This window comes from Chelon labrosus (assembly GCF_963514085.1).
Source record: "Chelon labrosus genome assembly, chromosome: 9".
NCBI classification, from domain to species: domain Eukaryota; kingdom Metazoa; phylum Chordata; class Actinopteri; order Mugiliformes; family Mugilidae; genus Chelon; species Chelon labrosus.
The window spans coordinates 5,035,685-5,055,677 of record NC_140359.1 but is presented as its reverse complement, the minus strand read 5'-3'; the positions used below and the strand labels follow the sequence as shown (position 1 = coordinate 5,055,677).

The 19,993-nt window shown below is 40.5% G+C and overlaps 1 protein-coding gene across 1 annotated transcript in view; it reads right to left on the bottom strand.

The window, feature by feature from the left end:
* The window catches only part of unc5db (unc-5 netrin receptor Db), a 186,965-nt gene that overhangs the window by 52,464 nt on the left and 114,508 nt on the right, over positions 1-19,993 (bottom strand). Inside the window, exons 5-7 of the mRNA XM_084552202.1 lie at positions 13,422-13,602; positions 12,471-12,638; positions 1,835-1,999 (exon numbers count right to left, since the gene is read on the bottom strand). Of these exons, the coding sequence (XP_084408328.1) occupies positions 1,835-1,999; positions 12,471-12,638; positions 13,422-13,602 (514 nt within the window). The remainder of the gene's footprint in view (positions 1-1,834; positions 2,000-12,470; positions 12,639-13,421; positions 13,603-19,993) is intronic.

Genomic DNA, 19,993 nt, shown 5'->3' with positions numbered 1-19,993 from the left:
AAACAGCTGACTGGACGGCTTTTGACCTGCAGTGCAGTCCATGCAGCAGCAGGGTACCCACACGGGGCATAAAGTCCTCCTTGTTACTTTGAGGCAGAGGTATCAAAAACTGTTGTCTGAACCTCAGTGATCTCCTTTGCTGTCAGCTCTCTGTTCCTACTGCCACCACCTCACATGAGAGATACTAGCCAGAAGGTAGCCAGAGAGCATGTTAGCTACCACTCCTCCTAGCATAATGAAAGATGTGTGACATTAACTGGCAGTGAGACTGGTGTAGAAAGGAATAATGCAGCTACCCCCAAATGCCCTCCTTCCGGGTTAGCGCAATGCAGGCACGGCAAAAGTTGATCTCCAGCATATTTTGTCCAAAGTTGCTCAAGGCAAGGTCCAAATGGGACATCTTTTTCTTGCTTTAATTAGATTTGCTCAGTGGTACAACTTATATGTGTAGTTTATAATTTTTTTAGGGAGGCTGAGTGAAAAAGGGGTTTAATGGGGCACCACAATGTGCACTTTCCTCCTGACTGATCAGTTACTGTAATGATCTGTCTCAGGGTGCAGAGATGGTGGTTTGAAGGAGTTAAAGATAAAAGAGACAAAAAATAAAAATATCTACGAACAAAATACAGTAGTTGGTGAAGCCTTTAATAAATTCATTTTAAAAAGGGAAATATATGATTTGAAGATGGTATCAAATAAAATGATTGTAGATGGCATTGCTTGCTGCTAGTTACTGCTAGTCTGCTAAACCATATTCGATTAGCTTTTAGCTGTGCAAATGTATGTCCAATTTAACATTTGTTTTTGTCATATTCATCTGAATAGCTTTTTTTTAATTCAAGAAACAGGATAAGTGGTTAAATGAAATGTTGCTATTGTTTTTTCACCAGGCAGCTGTAAACTTCCAGCGTGCATTCTGTGTAGTAACTGTTTTTAGTTAAGTAAATCATTCTATTTAATTTGTTTTCACATAAAACGTCAGATTTCAGCATAAAAGACAAAGCCGTCCTTTAACAGGACAAACTAGATTAGAACTTAAGTGATGTGTTGTGCTCAAAAGTTTACATCTGTTAACCCATCTACCAGCTGTCTCATGCTTGACAACCATGAAGCTAGCTACAGTGCTGTCATCTAGATGTGGAAATGAGACTCACCAAGGTGTTCTTCACACTCTCTCTAATCAAAGAGTGGTAAGAAGTGGCATTTCTTTTTCCAACAATTAACTTTTGGCCCATAATGCATAGACTCGATAAAAGCATGCAGAGAGTTGAGACAGCCAAGACGTAAATACTGTAATCTGCCGGAGCTGTGTACATGGCTAGGAATGGCTGCCTTTGTCGTGGCTAAAGTTCCACTCATTTAGACGTGAATGTCAGTTACAAATAAACCCACACCTTTGATGATTTGATTGGTCAAATCATAATGCCGATTTTAAATTTAGTAGCTCAGCCCCTTACATGTGTGCTCACACCAGTGAGTAAAACATTCCATTTTAAGTCACTGCATGTACAGGACCCAAACAGTGCAACGACCTTTAATACCAAACGTCAAGCATCATTCAATAGTGAATGTCTGCACTTCTTACTCTGTGTCAGACTCAGTATGACATACTATATATGTCAAGTGAGCAGTACACAAGAGAAAGTGCGCTGACATTTTCATGCACTGGGAATACGCGTCAGTCCACAGCGTGATATTTCTCTGCAGCACACACCTCCTGTTCAAACATGCTTGTGATGGTTTACCATAGTGAGTGTATAGAATGTGATAATGATAATGACAGGAAAGCGATGAGAACGGCGACGGCGATGCCCTGTAGGGAGAAAGGCCTTACTCTGGGTACACAGTCCGTCTGTGCAGTTCTCAGTGGCCTCGCTGTTCCCTTCACACATCTTGCCTCGGTGTCTGGGCGCTGGGGAGTTGCATTCCCGACTCCGCTGCCTCTCGCACTGGCTGCTGCACACTGTCCATTCGCTCCACTCGTCCCAGCCTCCATCAACTGTGACATAAGGATACATGCAGCACAAAGAGATTACTGCATGTGGCTGCAGATTCACAGGGAGGAAAAACAGAAAGACCAAAACGTTCTAGGCAACCAGAAACATATGGTAGCCTAGTTCAAAGGCAGGAAACAGAATATTACACCATGGTTCAATTAATGCTCAAGTTAGATATCTTAAATGACTCACCATTTTAAGAAATGTGCTTTTATTAATGAAAAGATTGATATCAACCAACTTTAACATTATAGCTCGAGGCCACATGTGACTCAACTAATCAGGTACCTTGGTTAACCAATACATACAACAGGAGGAATAAGAAATAGCAGTCAAACAGTCGATTTGTAGTAAAGGCATTAGAAAATTGGTGGTGAGAGTAAGAGACTAGATTTGAAAGGATACGTGACAAAGTACAGTACTATATTAGATAAGGTTTATTATATGGTTATCACCATGGGATGTAGATGTGCGGTGAGTTTTGTTTCATAAATCTCTGAGCACAGATTTGGGATACTATATGTCACCGAGCCAAAAGCCTAACAGTTCTTTCATTTGTTTATCTTTGTTAGATGGTCATACGTCTACTTTACACTTGTTGGTCACTCATTCACAACTCCAACAGACTCCTGTAGAAAAGGGAAGCAGCCCTTAAATGGGCTACGTCCCGTCCAACGTAGACAGATATAACACGTAACAGTGTGCAGAGCCTACTATATTAATCACAAATGTATAAAGAGGATAGCTACTCTCAGAGGAATGGCAGTAAAAGAAAATGACAGCGGATACATATAAACCACTATACCCTCTAAGACCCCTTAATGACATAATGAATCATATTTTTACAGATTTTACTTTTACAATTTATATGCACCATTTTCTTCTAACATGCACATTAGGTATCAGCGCACAAGGTCACCGTCAATATAAATCTTGCAAGGTATAAATACATATAGACAGGTCTGTGAAGGTCGTCAGTCATCCAGGTCACGGTATGTAGACATGTATAAATACATCACATGCATATACTATACATAAATCACCACTCTGTGCTCTGTGTAAGTACATAAGAGGAATGAAAAAAGCGGAGTCAAATGCTTCAGCCAATATAGCTGATACGCAAATAAAAATATAGGCAATGATTTTGACGAGAAACTTTGACTTTGATAAAAATGGCTGTTACTTCTCTTTGCTACGGTGCAATAGTCACACATACTGTATTCAATGTTTACATTTACCTTCCCATATATTAAGTATGACACAAAATGCACAGGGTGGAGTGATGGTACAGCTTGAGAGGCATCTTCTCCTCATTAACCCCCAGGCCTGTTTCTGTTATGGGATTTGATGCAAGGCTACGGAACCAAGACAGCTCGGTGCATGCTAATGGTTGGGATTCTTTCGTCATGCTCTGTCATCTGATCAAGGAAGAGCTCATCATGCTTAGCTTAACAAATACTGGGAGAGCATATGGCGCCTGAAAATTTTTTTTGGCACCAGTTGTGATGCCGATAATACAGTCTTGTGGGTGGTGGAGAAGGTAATTTTCCTTTTGTGATGTTCAACGGGCCCTACCTACACTCTGGATTTGTTTGTGCTTTCCTCTCAACTACTTAAAATGCAAACGAGGGGTTTGTTTGTTTGTTGCAGAGAGAATATTGAGTGATTGTGAGTTTGACCGTGGTAGCTGGTGTGTGTGTGTGTGTGTGTGGATATTGTTTCTCCTGACAGTTCCCCTATGACTTGTTGCTCTGATTCTGTTGAATGAGCTCATCTGTCTACTGGTAAACAATAGATACAATGTGACAAACTGTAATGACTGCAACACTCTGCATCACTTTAGCTTCACAATCTTATTTATTTTTTTCCGTACACTCTCCGATGTCTAGTTTCTTAAATTGGCTACTCACCAGATTCTCATTAATTTGTTTTGGTGACATTTTTGCAGCTAAGCAGACACTACTTTGCAATTATGTGCCATTTTCTTTCTCAGTTTGCAGTTTTTAAAGTTGAACTTCTGCCCAAATGCAATACAAATTGTCTTTAAAAAAAAAATATATATATTTTTTTTTTTATGAACAGGCTGAAGATTTAACATATTACAGAAACTAGAACTATAGGATTAAGATTGCAAATGCTGTAAGGCATCACCATACTCTTTACAATCTAAAGAGCCAAGAAAGTGCCATAGCTCTGCATCCGTACCTTCATAAAACTAAGATTTGCACTACTGTGCAACTGGTGTTACTTGGTGTTCTTGTCCCCTGCATTCAATGGAAACACCAAAAGCAAGTTTCAGTGTCAAAATGATGCTCAAGAAAAACTACTCAGAAATTGTGGAAAAACAGTGTGTAAAAACCAAACAGCAGTGGCTACACCGACTGGTTACAAGTAGCTACAGCAAATTCACACACTATTTCCTATTACTTGTGTTTGAAAGAATCACTCCTGATGCAGAAACAAAGTACTTTTAAAAGAGGATAACTAATGTTGCTCAAAATTAAGTGATCTAGTTTAGCGGAGAAGCACCTCTGCAACTGATTCAAGTGAAAAGGATTCAGTCTAATTTGATACATCACGATATTTTTCTTTCTACAGTTGGCAATTCTAAATTGGCTGTTAGTGTGTAAATGAGGACGATATCCCACTAATACCCCTCAGACCGTCATAGATTCTGGCATTTGAACTGTGTGCTGATAACAAGCCTGGTCGCTCTTCCCTTTAGCCGAGGCATCGACGATTTCTGTAAAGACTTTAAAATCTGGATCGGTCCGACCACAGGACAGTTTTCTACTTCTAAAGTCCTTAAATTAACTCGGGCTCAGAGAAAGGGGCAGTATTTCAGGATCTATTTATTTTTACTTTTATTTCTTGGTGCAGTGAACTGTATTCACTGACAATGACATTAAGGAGTGTTCCTGAGCCCATGCAGTGATTTCCATTACACGGTTGTGTGTGTTTATAAAGCAGTGCTGTCTGAGGAGCTGAAGTCCAGCGCTTTCTCTGGATTATCTGAATATTCTAATGATATGAAGCACTGTCAGTGATGGAATTCCGTACACTGTGAACTAGTATTTTCCCATGCAGTCTTTTGCAGATTGGAGAACTCCTCCCAATCTGTGCTAACATGCTCTTTTTTTTTTTATATTCAATCATAATCATGCAACTTTTCCATTATATTGCAGCCCACTCCCAGCTTTTTCTGAAACACACTGCTGGCAGTTAAAAAAAAAAAAAAAAAAAAAAAACTAAATCAACAATAAAGTTTCACCATTTGCTTGGATGTCTTTGAACTATTTTCAATTAAAAATGTGGTTTAAATGCAAATCATTGAATTCTGTTTATATTAATAATTTACACTGCAATCAAACTTTTTGGGAAATGGGAATGTAGAAGCTGCTCACAGATTTTGCAAAGGCAGAATACATTGCAGTAGTCAGTGTTTATTGACTTAGTTTTCGTCACTTGTTGGCTCCAGAACATGAGTGTCATTTCTATCAATATTCTCTTCTCTGTTTTCCATCTCTTGTAAAGTGGCCATCAGCCTCGTCATGCTCTAGACTCTGACCTCATCCAACCTCCGTACTCTCCCCGCTTTCAGACCGTCATTAAGGCAGTGCTCTGGGCTGCCTTGTCAAAACTGGACGGACTCAGTCAGCAGCTCAGACAGGTTCATTGCAGCCTACGCTTCGCTCCAGTCTGCATCACCTTCCTCCCACAAAGGGATGGGGCAGCACCTGCTTCTCTGTGCTGCACATGACCTCAGCCACCCTGTGAGGGCTCCAGGCCATGGTGGCTATCAGGTCTGCCAATCTCTGTAAAAGTAGGAGATTCTTATTCCAATTCTTTTACAATTAAATATTTTATTCAATAAACTTCTCACTAAAAAAAACAAACAAACAAAAAACAAGCCACTCTCCTCCTGAGCTCTTAAGGGCTGTATTTCAGGTTAGCAAATTTAATTGGCAACACGCTCGGCAGGTAGTTGAAAACTCACTCACATCAGTCAGCTTCTAGAAATTCAATTTTTTTGCTTTGCAGACACTACAAGGCAGAAAGTGACTTCTGAAAGTCAGACAATGAAACCCAACAGCTGAGTCACTGTTATTGATCACCCGCCTCATCATCAGGGCTTTATTTTTTCCTGCTCTGAAATCCAATGTGCCTGGCAGTGTCATTTTCTGTTCTACTGCTATCAAAAGAGGCAAGTTGCTGGCAATTTTAAGTAGCTACTGCATATAAGCATAATATAAATCTAGGGTTTAAAGCTAGATATTTACAAGAAACACCCACACACTCATGGAATAATGTTTTTTCAATGCAGCTAAGAGCCAGATTAAAACATACGCTCTTTACAGTATGTAGCTTGAACAAATAATCCAAAGCTTGTCAACTTTACTACAGATAGAGAAAATTAATTTTGTATAAATATTACTTTACAATTATAGAGCACATTTCTACCCACAATCAAAAGTTGTGTGTGCGTGTATCCTTTAGGCGTAAAGACACACTGAATATCTCCCTCATTATAAAACACAAAAAAATACTTTTCAAGTATTCAGCATCTTCCCTGTTTGGTTTTTTTAAGCTTCTACTTCTCTGCTTTTTGCTGGCGCAAATGCTGCATTTGTATTCAACCTGTTGATCAGTTGAACGGTGTGAACCTACCTGCAAGAAAGTGTATTGTACATACATAATCTATCACGATTCATATTGTCTGATAAAATAGTTTCTATAGTTCTATATTAACTTCAATATTAAACCTTGAGAAATACCTTTCACCTTTTCTTAAGCCCTTTTCAGACATTTAATACCACTGCTGCTTTGTCAAGTTTTAACAGGGGCAACTATGGCAGTCAAACATTTCTTCCTTAATGCTCCTTTAACTCAGATATGTCGACCCTATAATGAAAAAAGACATGATATGCATGCAGCAGCTGGTAACTATCACATGAGACCTGAAGTAGAGGACATACTCCTCCTCAGAATGAAGGGAGAGCGACTGAAAAGCACCACATCAATTTCTAGCTATTTTACTGTAAATAAGGTTTACATGTTTTGCAGTCAAATCTGCTGTTTACAAATGACATATGTGGAACGATTGTAGCTTTTAAGCATCACTTCCTTGGCTGTTGTGACAGTCTTGGTCAATAGAGTTTGGCCTGTGATGAAGGCGATGCAGAGAAGAAAGAACTATCCATAGCTGCTGCCATCAAGGAGTGTCACTGCTATGGGGTGGTGGGGCTGCCTGGTCCTGTCTAGGTGGGTGGTACATGTCTAAGTAACATCCACATGATTGCTAGTTCCAAAAGTTTCCCAGCAGAACATTGGATTGTCACAAGATGGTTAATGTTATTTACTTCTCCTACTCTCCTGGTTTTAATGTTATGCCTGACTGGTGTACTTTCATATTAAATGGTGGAGTTTGTTGATTTCTTACATACAAACTGCAAAAAAAACAGCATACTATTAACATTTGTATGCACTTGTGTATATTAAATGGGACCGAGATAAAGCCTCTGAAAAGCCTGCAGTGTTGAACTGGATGTTATGGCAGTCTGGAAATATATATTTTAAATACTTATGATATGATCTAGGAAGTCTTATTTCAGTGTCTATTGCTTTACATTTTCTGCCAGAAAAAAAAACCAAATGAAGTCAGTAAAAGTTCCATGTCCCCATCATTAGACCTGGATGAGATCTGACAAACTCCAGCAAAAGTGGAATTCTAATCAAAACTGACTGGTGGGAATGGATCTGTTCTAAAAATTCTCAAATGCAGCTAATTTGATGCAAAGAAAGTGAAACGCAAAAGGCCAGTGAGGTGGGTGAGGAGTTCATCCAGTTTATTAAATATTTCCCACATAAGAATGTCGCCTGAAAATATCCAAGTCCATACTGTGTAATGTTTAATGTAAGTGATGCATGGTTTTGTGTATGTGCTACTGGAAATGGTTTTATCTCACGTCTGATATCAGTCATTTGTAATTCCATATGGGATGAGCCAAATGTTGGGCATGACAAATTGAAAATTAGGTCACTAATTGTACCGTATGGTTGTCAGCTTGTGCCAGTAATAAAATTTCTGTCCTTTAAAAGCCAATTACACTACAGTTATTACACTAAATGCAATATATATGCTAAATTTAACGGCGCAAATTATCTTATATCAGCAGTCTTTGTGACTAATTCCCTCCGCCTGACTTCTGCGCCTTCCTAAAATTTCCAATCTCTCTCTCTCTCATCCTGCTCTGGTGTTATCTGTTGCCGTTAAACTAGACCTGTCTCTGTCTCCATCTGCACCTTGGCAGTCTTAAATCTCCCAAACTTAACAAACTTGCACGAGGAAGCCTCGTTGAATGACCTCGCCAACTCTGGGAACCTCAGCTTCCAAGTTTCCCGAGCTCCTTGGGAAAACTAGACAATATGTGGAAAATTAGAGAACATATGCAGGCTGTGCATCAGCGTGCTGTGATTGACAGGTCTGCTGGGGGCTGACAAATGTACAGCGGTGACAAGGCGTATACCTGTAGCTGTATTATACACTTTCAACATATGTTAAATTTACATGTGGCTCCCCTGTGTACCCATAATATGCAATCAAAGTCACACAATGTGGTGATATGCATGACAGCTGCTAAATACATCACTTCAGAGTTCAGCTTTTACCTTAAGTCTAATTTCCTCTGTCCTCTGTTTCTTGCAAACATTTTCCCGCCTACGTTTTTTCACAAACTAGCATATTTACTGTATTTCCTTAAATAAAAACCAGTAGTAAATTAAAAGCTATGTCTTTGAAAATTCTTGTGATCTTACCAACAAGTGTTAATCCAACTATAAAAAGACAGACAGGCACTGAGCCCAAAGATCAGGGGGAATTATATGCATATTATTTTATTTTTTAAATTATATTTAAAATGCACACAAACTAAATATGCTGTACGCTACTGATGACATGGACGGTAGTTCTGGCAAGACACCAGCAGCTCTCCTGCTGATAACAGTACAGCTGCAGCATAGAAAAGCACAAGAGGACAGGCTTTGGCCCATCTTGGCTGTCAGAGAAAATCCTCCTATCAACAAGGCTGAACACTTAATGCAAACTTCAGATTAGACAGAGGGCTTTTACTTGAAATGTTGACAGGAAGTGTTGAGTTTGTCTGCAGAGTATAGTATAGTATATATAGTAACTTAAAGAAGGCAAACTACAACGGATCCCAAGTCTTCATAAAAACTGTGACCAATTAAACTTATGAAACTGGAAATAGGAAATAAAGGTCTGCCTCTACTAGGAGTCTGCCCCAAATACAAGCCTGTTGATATCTGAGGACACACAATATTCAGTGTTCATCACTGACTCCACAACAATCAAACTTGAATTGCTTTCACACATTGGAATAAGACTTCACAGGAAGAAAATGTTCTCACACTAGATGCTTAGGCAACAAGGTGAAAAACACACGTTTAATTTTATAAGTGAGACATACAGTATTGATATTTAAATAAATGTGAGAAAAAAATGAAAGCACCCTACAGTCTGCTTTGATGTGCTCTCACTTTGCACCAGATTGGACCTAAATGTTTAACCTTTGAGTCTGTTGTTTGTCTGCCATGGAGGATAAGAAAAAGTTTAAAGGCAGCCAGAAGTTTCCATTTGATATAACTGGTGCAATGTCTCTTTTTAAATGATTTATATGGAAACAAAACACTAGCTTTCACAGCCTGACTGACATGCACAAACACAGCAGAAATAATGTCTTTATTCCTGAACAGATAGGACCCATTCACTGAATCTGTTAGGCTGTAGATAGCAAACATATCAAATTTTATTGTGCAGGATTTGAATGTGAAAGGTTTAAGAACTAGATCTATATACAGTATATATTTCACACGATGCATGTTAAGTCATTCTGCATGTTAAGAAATAATGCTGTGAGAAATGTAGCGAGCTAACTGTGGGGCGACTGTTTTTTGGAGCAAATCTGTCATCTATAAATGCTAATTTTTCCGTTAATTTTCACCATTTGCATCTCTGATCATCAAAAGGAGCAGACATTAACTTCATCAAAGTGTCCTTAATGAAATCACTGTCTGAACAGCAAGAAAAGCATCTTGTGAGATCCCAGCATGAGATGATTTTCAAGCACCCCCTGCAATTTGTGAGCAATAATAAATATATCATGGACTTTGTTTGATTTATTGAACAAGCAAACATTTAATCCTTCTAATTAAGTGCTTACAGATAAAGGTGACATACCTGCTAAGAGGAAAAATGTCATTTTTTAAATTATTTACTCAAAAAGAAAAAAAAACATTATTTTTCTAATTGATTGCGATGTAATATTCTTTTGTGAAGAAATGTCAGTAGAACCTTGGCATCACATTACCCTCTTAAGTCAAAATGACTTGCATACCAGTACACCATCTTCTGACATAGTTTGCTGATATTTTTGACAACTCTTCTAGAAAAATCCATTCATTTACAAGTTCTTTTCTTTCATGCACTATCCGTTTCAAATTCCCTTGTCCTGTACGTGAACTGAGCTCCATGGTGGATATGGTGTGAGGGTACAGAGGTGACTTGTCTTGTTACTTATTTAAATTGTATGACAGTGACAACAACAGGTAAATTTGATGTATTTAGTATGTATCACATTCATTAAGGAACACCTTTGTAAAGAGGACAAAATGCTTGCTTGTTCAAATATGTTGAAAAGAATGAATGACTGTACGGTGGAAGTTCAGTTTCTGGTGCTCTCTAGTCAGGACTTCTGACTCAAAGCTGGAGCCTATCCCAGCTGTCACTGGGCGAGAGGTGGGGTAGACCTTGGACAGGTCTCCAGTCTATCTCAGGGCTGACACAGAGACAGACAACCATTCACACTCACATGCACACCTACGGCCAATTTAGAATCACCTGTTAACCTAAAGAGCATGTCTTTGGATGGTGGGAGGAAGTTGGAGTGGGAGCCAGATATAGGTAAAGAAATTAACAACATGCTTTGGGCCGATATTTTTCGAGTACACTCTTCGTCTGTATGTGCTAAACACAGTCTAATCCAAAGTAAAATTGTACACTGCACTCACTAGATTAAACACAGTGCCAGGAGGCCCCTGCTTCACTGTCCCATATGTTCAGGTCTTGCCCACCTCCTGTAATTATTTGTCCAATATATTTAAAGTGCTGTTGCAGGTACCGCTGCTCTAGGTTTCTTTTTGGTACAACACCAGCTGCATTAACTCACCCAAAGTTTAAAGCAGACCTGGTATTCTTCCTGACCCTGTTAGCAAGTTGTATGTGTCAGTTGATACCACTTTGTTGAAAGTCTCCTTCTTCTCTGTCCAATGAGGCTTGGATCAGAGATGTTATTCATTTCAGTAAATTGGAAAAGATTAAATGCACTTTGCGTGGGTCCACAGACAAGTTTTATCACGACTTTTTTGCCATGTTGAAACAGTTCCAGACTCAGCGGCTGCCTCATCCTATTTTTTTTAATGTATTAATTTGCTTTTTTGTCAATCAAACTTGAATGTAGCCCCGAGTCTTTAATTACACAGTGATATGTTTTTTTTTTCTGAAGACCATGTTTTGCATCGGACAGTTAGAGAGGTGTGTAGGTTAGATACATTTACATTCTCCCTGTACTTAAAGTTTCTCTACCATGTCTGTATTTTAAACAGATGTACTGAAACGAATTGCAAATGTATGTCTAAGACTTAAAAAAACAAGTCTGGTAGAAGAAGAAGAGCAGCCATATGTTTAAGAAGTAGTTGCAGGCATACAACTCCATTCTGCAGATGTGTCTGTATACTGATGCAACACTCACCTTACAAGGTAAGGTTTTTGCCACTGTGAGAACAAATCTCAGCTTTCTTGTCGGAACAAAGTAGCTCTCTGTTCTTGCAAAGTATAAACTCATTTCTTCAACAAGTACCTCAGCTCAGCTTCTCCTCCTGAATCACGCAGCACACACTCAGTCACTGCTACTTCCTCTATTCACTTTATTGTGCATCATAAATCCCCTCTTTTCCAATTGAGTCTTTGTTTTTCTTTATCTGTAGCAGTCCAGCAGCACAGGGATTTTGTCAGATCAGTGCTGAATCCATCCCTTGTTGCATTATCGGCCGTCTGTAATTCCAATGATGCAGGGATTTAAGCTTTTTCAAGTCATTTCAAGCACTCTGGATATCAGCAATAGATAAATGTCTAATATGTTAGTGTGAGTGACATGCTGTTATAGTACAATGTGCTGTAAAAAGAAATTTGGCAATAAAATATGTGAAAATGGTACCAGTAAATAATTAGTAGGCTGCTATCCATTTATATCATTAGGAAATTAAACGGGACATTTTTACATTTTTGGTTGGCTGCCGGACAGGCATTAACAACTTTTTACACCACGACAAAAGTAACCTTTGTGGCTCCATGAAGTTGTACTTAATTCTGTGCCGAAACTTAGAAGTGAGACTGACTTGGACAGAGTGCGTTGCAGGTGATCTTCTGTACAGACATGCCCTCGCAGAACGCCCCGCCGTTCAGAGGTGCCGGGTTAGTGCAGGTTCGAGATCGCTTCTGGACACCCCGCCCACATGGCACATTACAGGCTGACCACTCCGTCCACAGGGACCAGCCGCCGTTCACTGGAGGGAGTCCAAGAAAGTTGAGAGAAAGAAGAAAAGCCAAAATGAGTGCACAACCCAACATATTACTTTTTGCAGAACTCTGGCATAGTTAAATACTCTAACAAGAGCTGGGGTTATTAATGATTATGCAGAGGCACTGCAAGCCAACAATGCATAACGGCAGAAGCAGATTGAGCACGGTGCAGTCATTGTGGCGGATATACGGCTCCCTCCATCCTAATTGCTAGTTCAATGCTCCTTGCTCTTGGATTAAATTAAAGGAATAGAACTGAGTGAAAACAAAGAAAGCAGCCATTAAACGGAAATGCCATTTCTAAAGGCGACATTGACTCATACTGGTCGACAGGTTGGAATCGACCACTTAGCGCTGTGACTGAAGCACTTTACTCTATGATCTCTCTGTCTAACGTGTGTGGAAGCTAAATGTTTAGCAGCACTATCAAAGGGTGCACCCACAATCCTGGAAGGCCTCTGGCAAATAAATACTTAATAAGCAACACTCCTTTTAAATGAGATTAAGACACAGTAGCTTATTTCCTTTCATAAAGTACACATTGATTTTAAATGAGAGGCAGTAAATTGAGTCTTTGAATAATACATTCATTGGAATAAGGAGGAAACATTGCTCTTCTGTGGAAACACTGAGATGGGTATTTTAATCACTTGTGTATAGGGGGTGAAGGAAGTCAAACAATTGATCTGAAGTGCCATGTAAACACTGTGTCAGTACTCCGTAATTTGTTTTAACAGGCAATAACAGCAGCTGCGAGGATGGCGTACCGAAGACTATCACAGTGGCTGTGGCGCTGCGTCTCTTTGCCACGATGTTGCTGGCCAGGCAGGTGTAGTTGCCTGAGTCGGAGAGACGCGCCTCGTTGATAATGAGGTTGTGGTCGGCTCGGGTGTCGATATTGTCATCGGTCAGGGAGCTCACCAGCTCTTCGTTTTTTAGCCATTCCACCTGTACAAAGGAAGTGATGAAAGGACAGAGATGAGAAATGTTTGCAACAAATCATTGGATGTGTTTAGAATCGTAAACTTTAGACTGAGAGCATCCTAATCTTTTAACTGCATCAAAGTGAAGTGCACCACTTTAAAATGGGAAATAGAGTTGGTTGTTTCTCATGGGACTGGGGGACTGGTAGATTGTAAAAGGAGATTAAAGCACTGGGTTGACGCAGAGGGACAGGACATTTTTCACTTGACTTATAGATACCTGTCGCATTGAAATGGAAGAATGCAAAGATCTTCATTTAAATAAAAGTTGAGCTGACTGTCGCCAAATGTCCCTCAGATGAAATGATATGAAAGTCCTTGCATCTACAGTGTTCAGACCTGGGCGTCTGTGGAGACAATTCCCAGGCAGAATCACATGCTGTGCACAGTTAGTCATTATCCATCACCCAATAATTACCTCTCAGCCAGAAATGGTGGAGAGAGCTAAAGTTCAACTGACTGACAGTGTGACTACTTAAATGTGTACTCAAAAACTTCTGTTGTCATGTGTGGTCTCAAGTCTCACATCAAGACATTCTTTTTTTGAAATGTATATACCTGTATTTATATGAGACAACACACTTTAACCAACATTTTCTGTCAGTAATAAGGATGGTATGTGCAAATATCAGTGTTTTTGGTACTTATGGTATCTATGTAATTCAAAAGCAACACAGTCATATTTATTGCAGCACTGGAGAAGAAGGTGCCACAGAAACAAATACACCAAGTTTGGATCAAACATATGACAACAAGATAATTCTTGTTGTTTTCAGTTTTGGCAGTGATAATTTGATGCCATATTCTCAGAGAGACAGCCAAGAGAAAACATTTTGCCTGCCTTTGAGCTTGAATTCTCAATAGGTATGAATGATTTTGCTTTGGACATGGTCAGAAAGCATGCCGATTGTTCCAAGCACACCTAAGCCTACCCCTCATGTTTGGAGTCACTCCTTTTAAAACAGCCTAGCGACACATAACTGCTGGTCAGCTGCTGCTTCCAAGTCCAACTCCGCTGATTAGTCACAACTAGGTAGCACAACCACCAACGCTAAGACCATTAAGCTGTCAAAAGCAGCGCTATAACCAATTACCAGCAACAGAGAGGAAAACTAATTATGAATTACAAACTTAGCGACGCTTTACTGCTTCTACCATGGTAAGAGAGCTGCATCGCTGCATTTGCAAATTACATTCATAGCGAGGCAGAATGGGCCGGGCTGATGGATTTATAGGAAGTGCACAGGCACCCTTTATAATAAACAACACTCGGGATGCAAATGGGAAGTGCCTGTGGGCATGCAAACACTGGGTAAATAGAAATGACACAGAGACCAGAGGGATGATGGATTGCAGGTATATATTGACACGAAAAATGATAATGAACATCATAACACAGTAATCATTTCTCACATTCTGCATTTTTCCACACCTATTTGAAGCAACTGTGCTGCTCTTGGCAGCAGTGGGAATTTTTCTATTACACAGGAGGGAAGTACAGTGTGTGGCGACCGGAGCTTCTGTTTTTCCCCACGTGCCTTGAAGAAAACTCAAAAGCTGATCTTCAAAGTCCCCCAGATTCTTCTGTACAATTAAAAGATTGCCGTTAGCGCGGGGTTCCATGAGAGGTTAAGCGCCTGGCATCGTTTGATAGATAAGAAAATGGAGAGGACAGAGAAGCAGGGAGACGGAGTCTAATATCTCATGATTAAAGCCATCTATTACTGAATGGGTGGCACCCATCTACACCCACATACTTCTCCCCCCAACACACAGACTCTATGTATTTATTTCGATTTTATCCGTGGAAATCTGTGACTTGAAAGAGGCAATTAACGTGTGGCACAAGCCGGCCCTCAGTATTTGGGGCCGCGCTGCACATTAGCTGTCTGCTGCGAACAGCCCTTGGGTAATGATGAAAAGATTCACCAAGCAGAAGAGAGAGAGAGAGAGAGAGAGAGAGAGAGAGAGAGAGAGAGAGAGAGAGAGAGAGAGAGAGAGAGAGAGGTGGTGGCAGGAAAAGAAGATGAAGGGACAAATACAAATTAGCCTGGCAAGTGTGTGGCAGCGGATGTGAGAAATGAATTGCCTAATTGGCACATTTGTTTCAATTAGGATGCGGTCATCAGTGTCAGCCTTGACGGAGGGCTTTCCAGGCGGCCCCCACATCAGGGCTTCTTCCCTGTGATTTCATTACCCGGACCTCCCCTGAAGGTCACCTCCTCCAGCTCTGCACAGCAGGCAGGTCCTCTCATCTACTGACGCACACACAAGCACACAGCTCATTCAGATGACATTTGCTGATGATTAGATGCTGGGAAATGTGGCGGTCGAGGGGCAATTAGAGGACAGAAGAGCAATGTAAACGGGTGACACCGCAGCCATCATCGAGACTTATGAGGAGAGTGCTGATCAAGACCTTGCCAGCTGATGCATTTTGTCCCCTCTGCTCATGTGCCTCATCGGCTGCTACAGGGTCTTATGGTCATCAGATGTCAAGGTGATGCAGCTGAAAACGGTGCACTTTGATAGTAGTAGTGTAAGGAGTACAATCTGTCTGCTGAGTCATGCTTAGGCGTCACAGTTTAGGATCATCTCCTACCCTCTGGCCAGCACTTAGCTGCCTGTGGCAAAGCCGGTGTCGGCGGCAGAACTTTTTAATTGCTCAGTATCTCATCAACGCGATTGCACAGATTAAGCGCCTCCGTCAGACGTGCCCCCCGGGGACCAGGGGCCGCCAGCAGTGTCCTGCTGAGCAGCATATCAGAAGTGACGCCGCAGAGTCAACCCACCCGATGGATTTTCCCCACAACCAGCGGCAACATGTAAAGAAAGGCATACTCATTGTGCACACACACAGATCCCCGGAGACACTTTGAACGCAGCATGGCTCGGTGTGTTCGTATGAACAGCAAAACTGACAGCAGCAGGTAGAGTCAGAGGGAGCTATCTGCTGCTCAACTGTGCTTGCCCGCTCCGGAGGTTAATCAGAAAAGTACAGGGAGAACACAAAGTGAGCCTGCGTCGGCCATCCGCCTCCCCTGTTGCTTCCCAAATGCCACCTCTCCTCCCCTCCGAGCTATGTGGCACTGCATTACTATTCCACCTCGATCTGTCTTATCTTAACGAAATAAATAGAGGGAGCTCCCGGCTGCAGTCCTGGCTGGGAGGGATGTAATTGCTTGGCTTAATAATGAAGCTCATCATCTGCTCTCTAGGAGACTTTCTCTGACCTATGAGAAAATAAGAGAGGAGCAGGATCTGAAAGTAGAAACAAGTGCAGCGAAGGCAGGAGGTGGGACAGAGTAAAATGCTAACTTGTTTTGGAGTAGCGTCACAATGTCTTCGTGAAACAAAGAACAGCTTGTATCACAGCACAGAAGCATTTAGCTGATTCCTCTTTGTGGAGTAGCCTGGCCTGTCTACCTGAGCTACTGTAGATCAAGGGGACTCATCTCGGATTAAAGGCTTTCATTCAGAGGAGGTGAAATTGGCTTCCAGTTTGGCTGTTCATTTCACATTTTCTCTCAGAGCAACCTCTCAAAAGAAACTCATTATTCAGTGTTCTCATGGAGTCCTTTTTCCATGAGTTAAAAGATCTGCTCTGCATTCACACCCCCTGATATCTGTGAACTAATAATGGGGGCTTGGTTTTGGATCGGCAGCACTGAAACTAAATTACAAATAAGATGCTCCTATGTTCTATTAACCATAACCAAATTACCGCGTCAGCTCTTTGGGTACGGGAGAATGAAGGTATTTTTATGGCAAAACTCTTACGAATTTGCATGTTGCAACTTAAACTCATTCACTCGTGTCCTAGCTTTGAATTCACAGGAAGAACCAAGAAGTGCACATTGACTGTTCAATCAATGTCTAAAGATACCTGGGTATTCAAGTCAGTTTGCTTGACAAAGGAATGTCTTGTCAAGACTGGGTCTCGATAATATTGACAATTTTTAGTTTTCAACACACATTCAGGTTTTAGCAGATTTCTTTTGAAAAGACCTACAGTGCAATATTTCAGATTTCGTCTACCGGTAAATAAAATGAAGCATTACAACTGAAGCAAAAGTTCTGGGGTTAGATTATTACTACTGCAGGGTGGGACTCCAGGCACTGATTTAACAACTAAAGGACCTGGCAGTAGGAGGACTTATGATTCAGATAGATATACAGTACCTCTATACAGAGGTTCAACTATAATTCAAAAGGATTACAGTCATGTTAAATATTTTTCTGTCATGGAAATGCATTTAAAGCTACAGATGGTTTCTCCGTTCACCTTACATTAGTTGTTGAATCCATTATTGACATAGAAATATTGATTAGTGCAGCTTAGAGGTGTTTTGCTAATTCATTCATTTTGTTTCTTTTTGGAAAGACAATGGAGAGTAAAATACTAACACAGAATTGCATAGACATTCACACTAGTGCTCAATTGTGACACAATGTTCACCTAATACAGTAAAGCTTAGTTTATACCCCATCAACAGGAGTAAGTGCAGCATTTCTACCTGTGCGCTGGTGTGTCAGCATTGTTCTGTAATTACACTGCTAAAACGCTAGGTCCCAACATGTCAGCTTTGTAGGGTTTCACTCTGTACTTCACACAATGGCGAGCACAATTGAGAGGCTCATGGTGGAGTTGGAGCTAATAAATGTAGATTAGCAGTTACTTTTACTGTTATCACTGCACAGAGAACAAAGGGACATCTGAGTAGATGATGTATAGGAGGCCGAACAAGGGAACATTTTCTTGCTTGTCTGGCCTCTGAGACATGTGAACAAGGAAATGCTTTCGGAGCAGTCACAGTCACTGCTGTCTGTCTCACTGCAACTTGTAGATGCATTTCTGGGGATGTGCAGGTCACATTGTAGGCCATACAGCGCCTTAGCTCCAGTGGAGAAGTGACACTTGACTATAAGCCAAGCTTTTGTCGATTCTAACCATTCATACTGTAAACGTGTATTGCACTAAATTTGACGCAAAGGGTTTCGGGTTTTCTTTTTCTGTCGAGTAGGCTTTTTAACATAGAACAGACCTGGAACTGGAAAAAAAATATTGCAAAATAGCCTGGGCTGAAACATACTTTGTTTTGGTCTACCTTTAATGGCGGTACCATTACACAACCAGAACCAGAACAAGCTGAGGACAGTTTACAGGAATTTTCACATCCAGCGGACAAGTTGTTTACCAAAGGGGCAAAATGTTCTGTAGTAGATAACTAGAGATAATTGGAACAGGACATGTAGCAAACAAAACAAATCTTTTTCAACTTTAATTCTCTGTGGTTTTGTCGCTGTAAGCAAACACCTTACAATTAACATGAGTCATTTGATTCTTTGTTGGTACAGAAATAATGATTAGTGCAGTCTTAAGATTGTTTTGGTAGCATACAGATTTAGAATGCTTCACTTCAGCTGTTGACTATTACACAAGAGCTCAATTCGGAATTTTACGTCACCATTTAAATTCCAGCAACAAAGCATTTTATTTTCCTTTTGTCTGTGTGTGAGTGTATGTGTTTTTGAGCAAACCCTGTCACTTGAGCCTGCAAAGATGCCGTTGTGCGCTGCACAAATGTGGTTTCTACAGCTCAAACTCTCACTTTCGCTTCAGTTGTTGTGGCACAGGGCACAGAGACCTGTGACTTGATGATACTGCAGAGAGACAGCTACAGAAGTGTAGCGATGGCAGTCTTCCAGCAGGCATCGCAGCTCAGAGGAGCAGATAAAAGCCTCTTTTCTGTCTTTTTGTTAGTGATATAAGAAACACACAATTCTCGTTGTACCAACCTGTCAATCACACTGAGGCGTCTTCCAGGGAGTTATATTGTTATCACTTAGATGTAGGATTCTACAGTGACCTCAGCTGTCATGTAACAGCCTTGTGTGTCTTCCCTCAGAGACTTGAATAGGTCTGTTCTGACTGTGTTTTATAATTAATTACTGTTAAATGCTGCAATGGGATTTCCTAAAGTCTACAGTGCTGACATTAAAGATTTAAGAATCATACAGTGGCAACAAAAAATTATTTAAATAACTTTAATTTACTCTGCTTAGGGAATATTTTTAATTACACAAACACAATGTCATATCTTCTATCAGATTCACCATCTTAAAACGTTATCTTATACATTTGCTGTGTTTCATTACTCCACTGGCTGATACGATTATTGATCCCAAGGTGGGGAAACGTGTATAATTGGGTACAATTTTATATACACTATGGGTATAATAGTTTTACCTTTTTAAAGACAGCATTTTGAAATGATATTCTACGTTACTACGTTTACAGTGTTACATGCACTCAGCAAGCACCTTATTAGAAACACATGTGCAATGTAACGCAA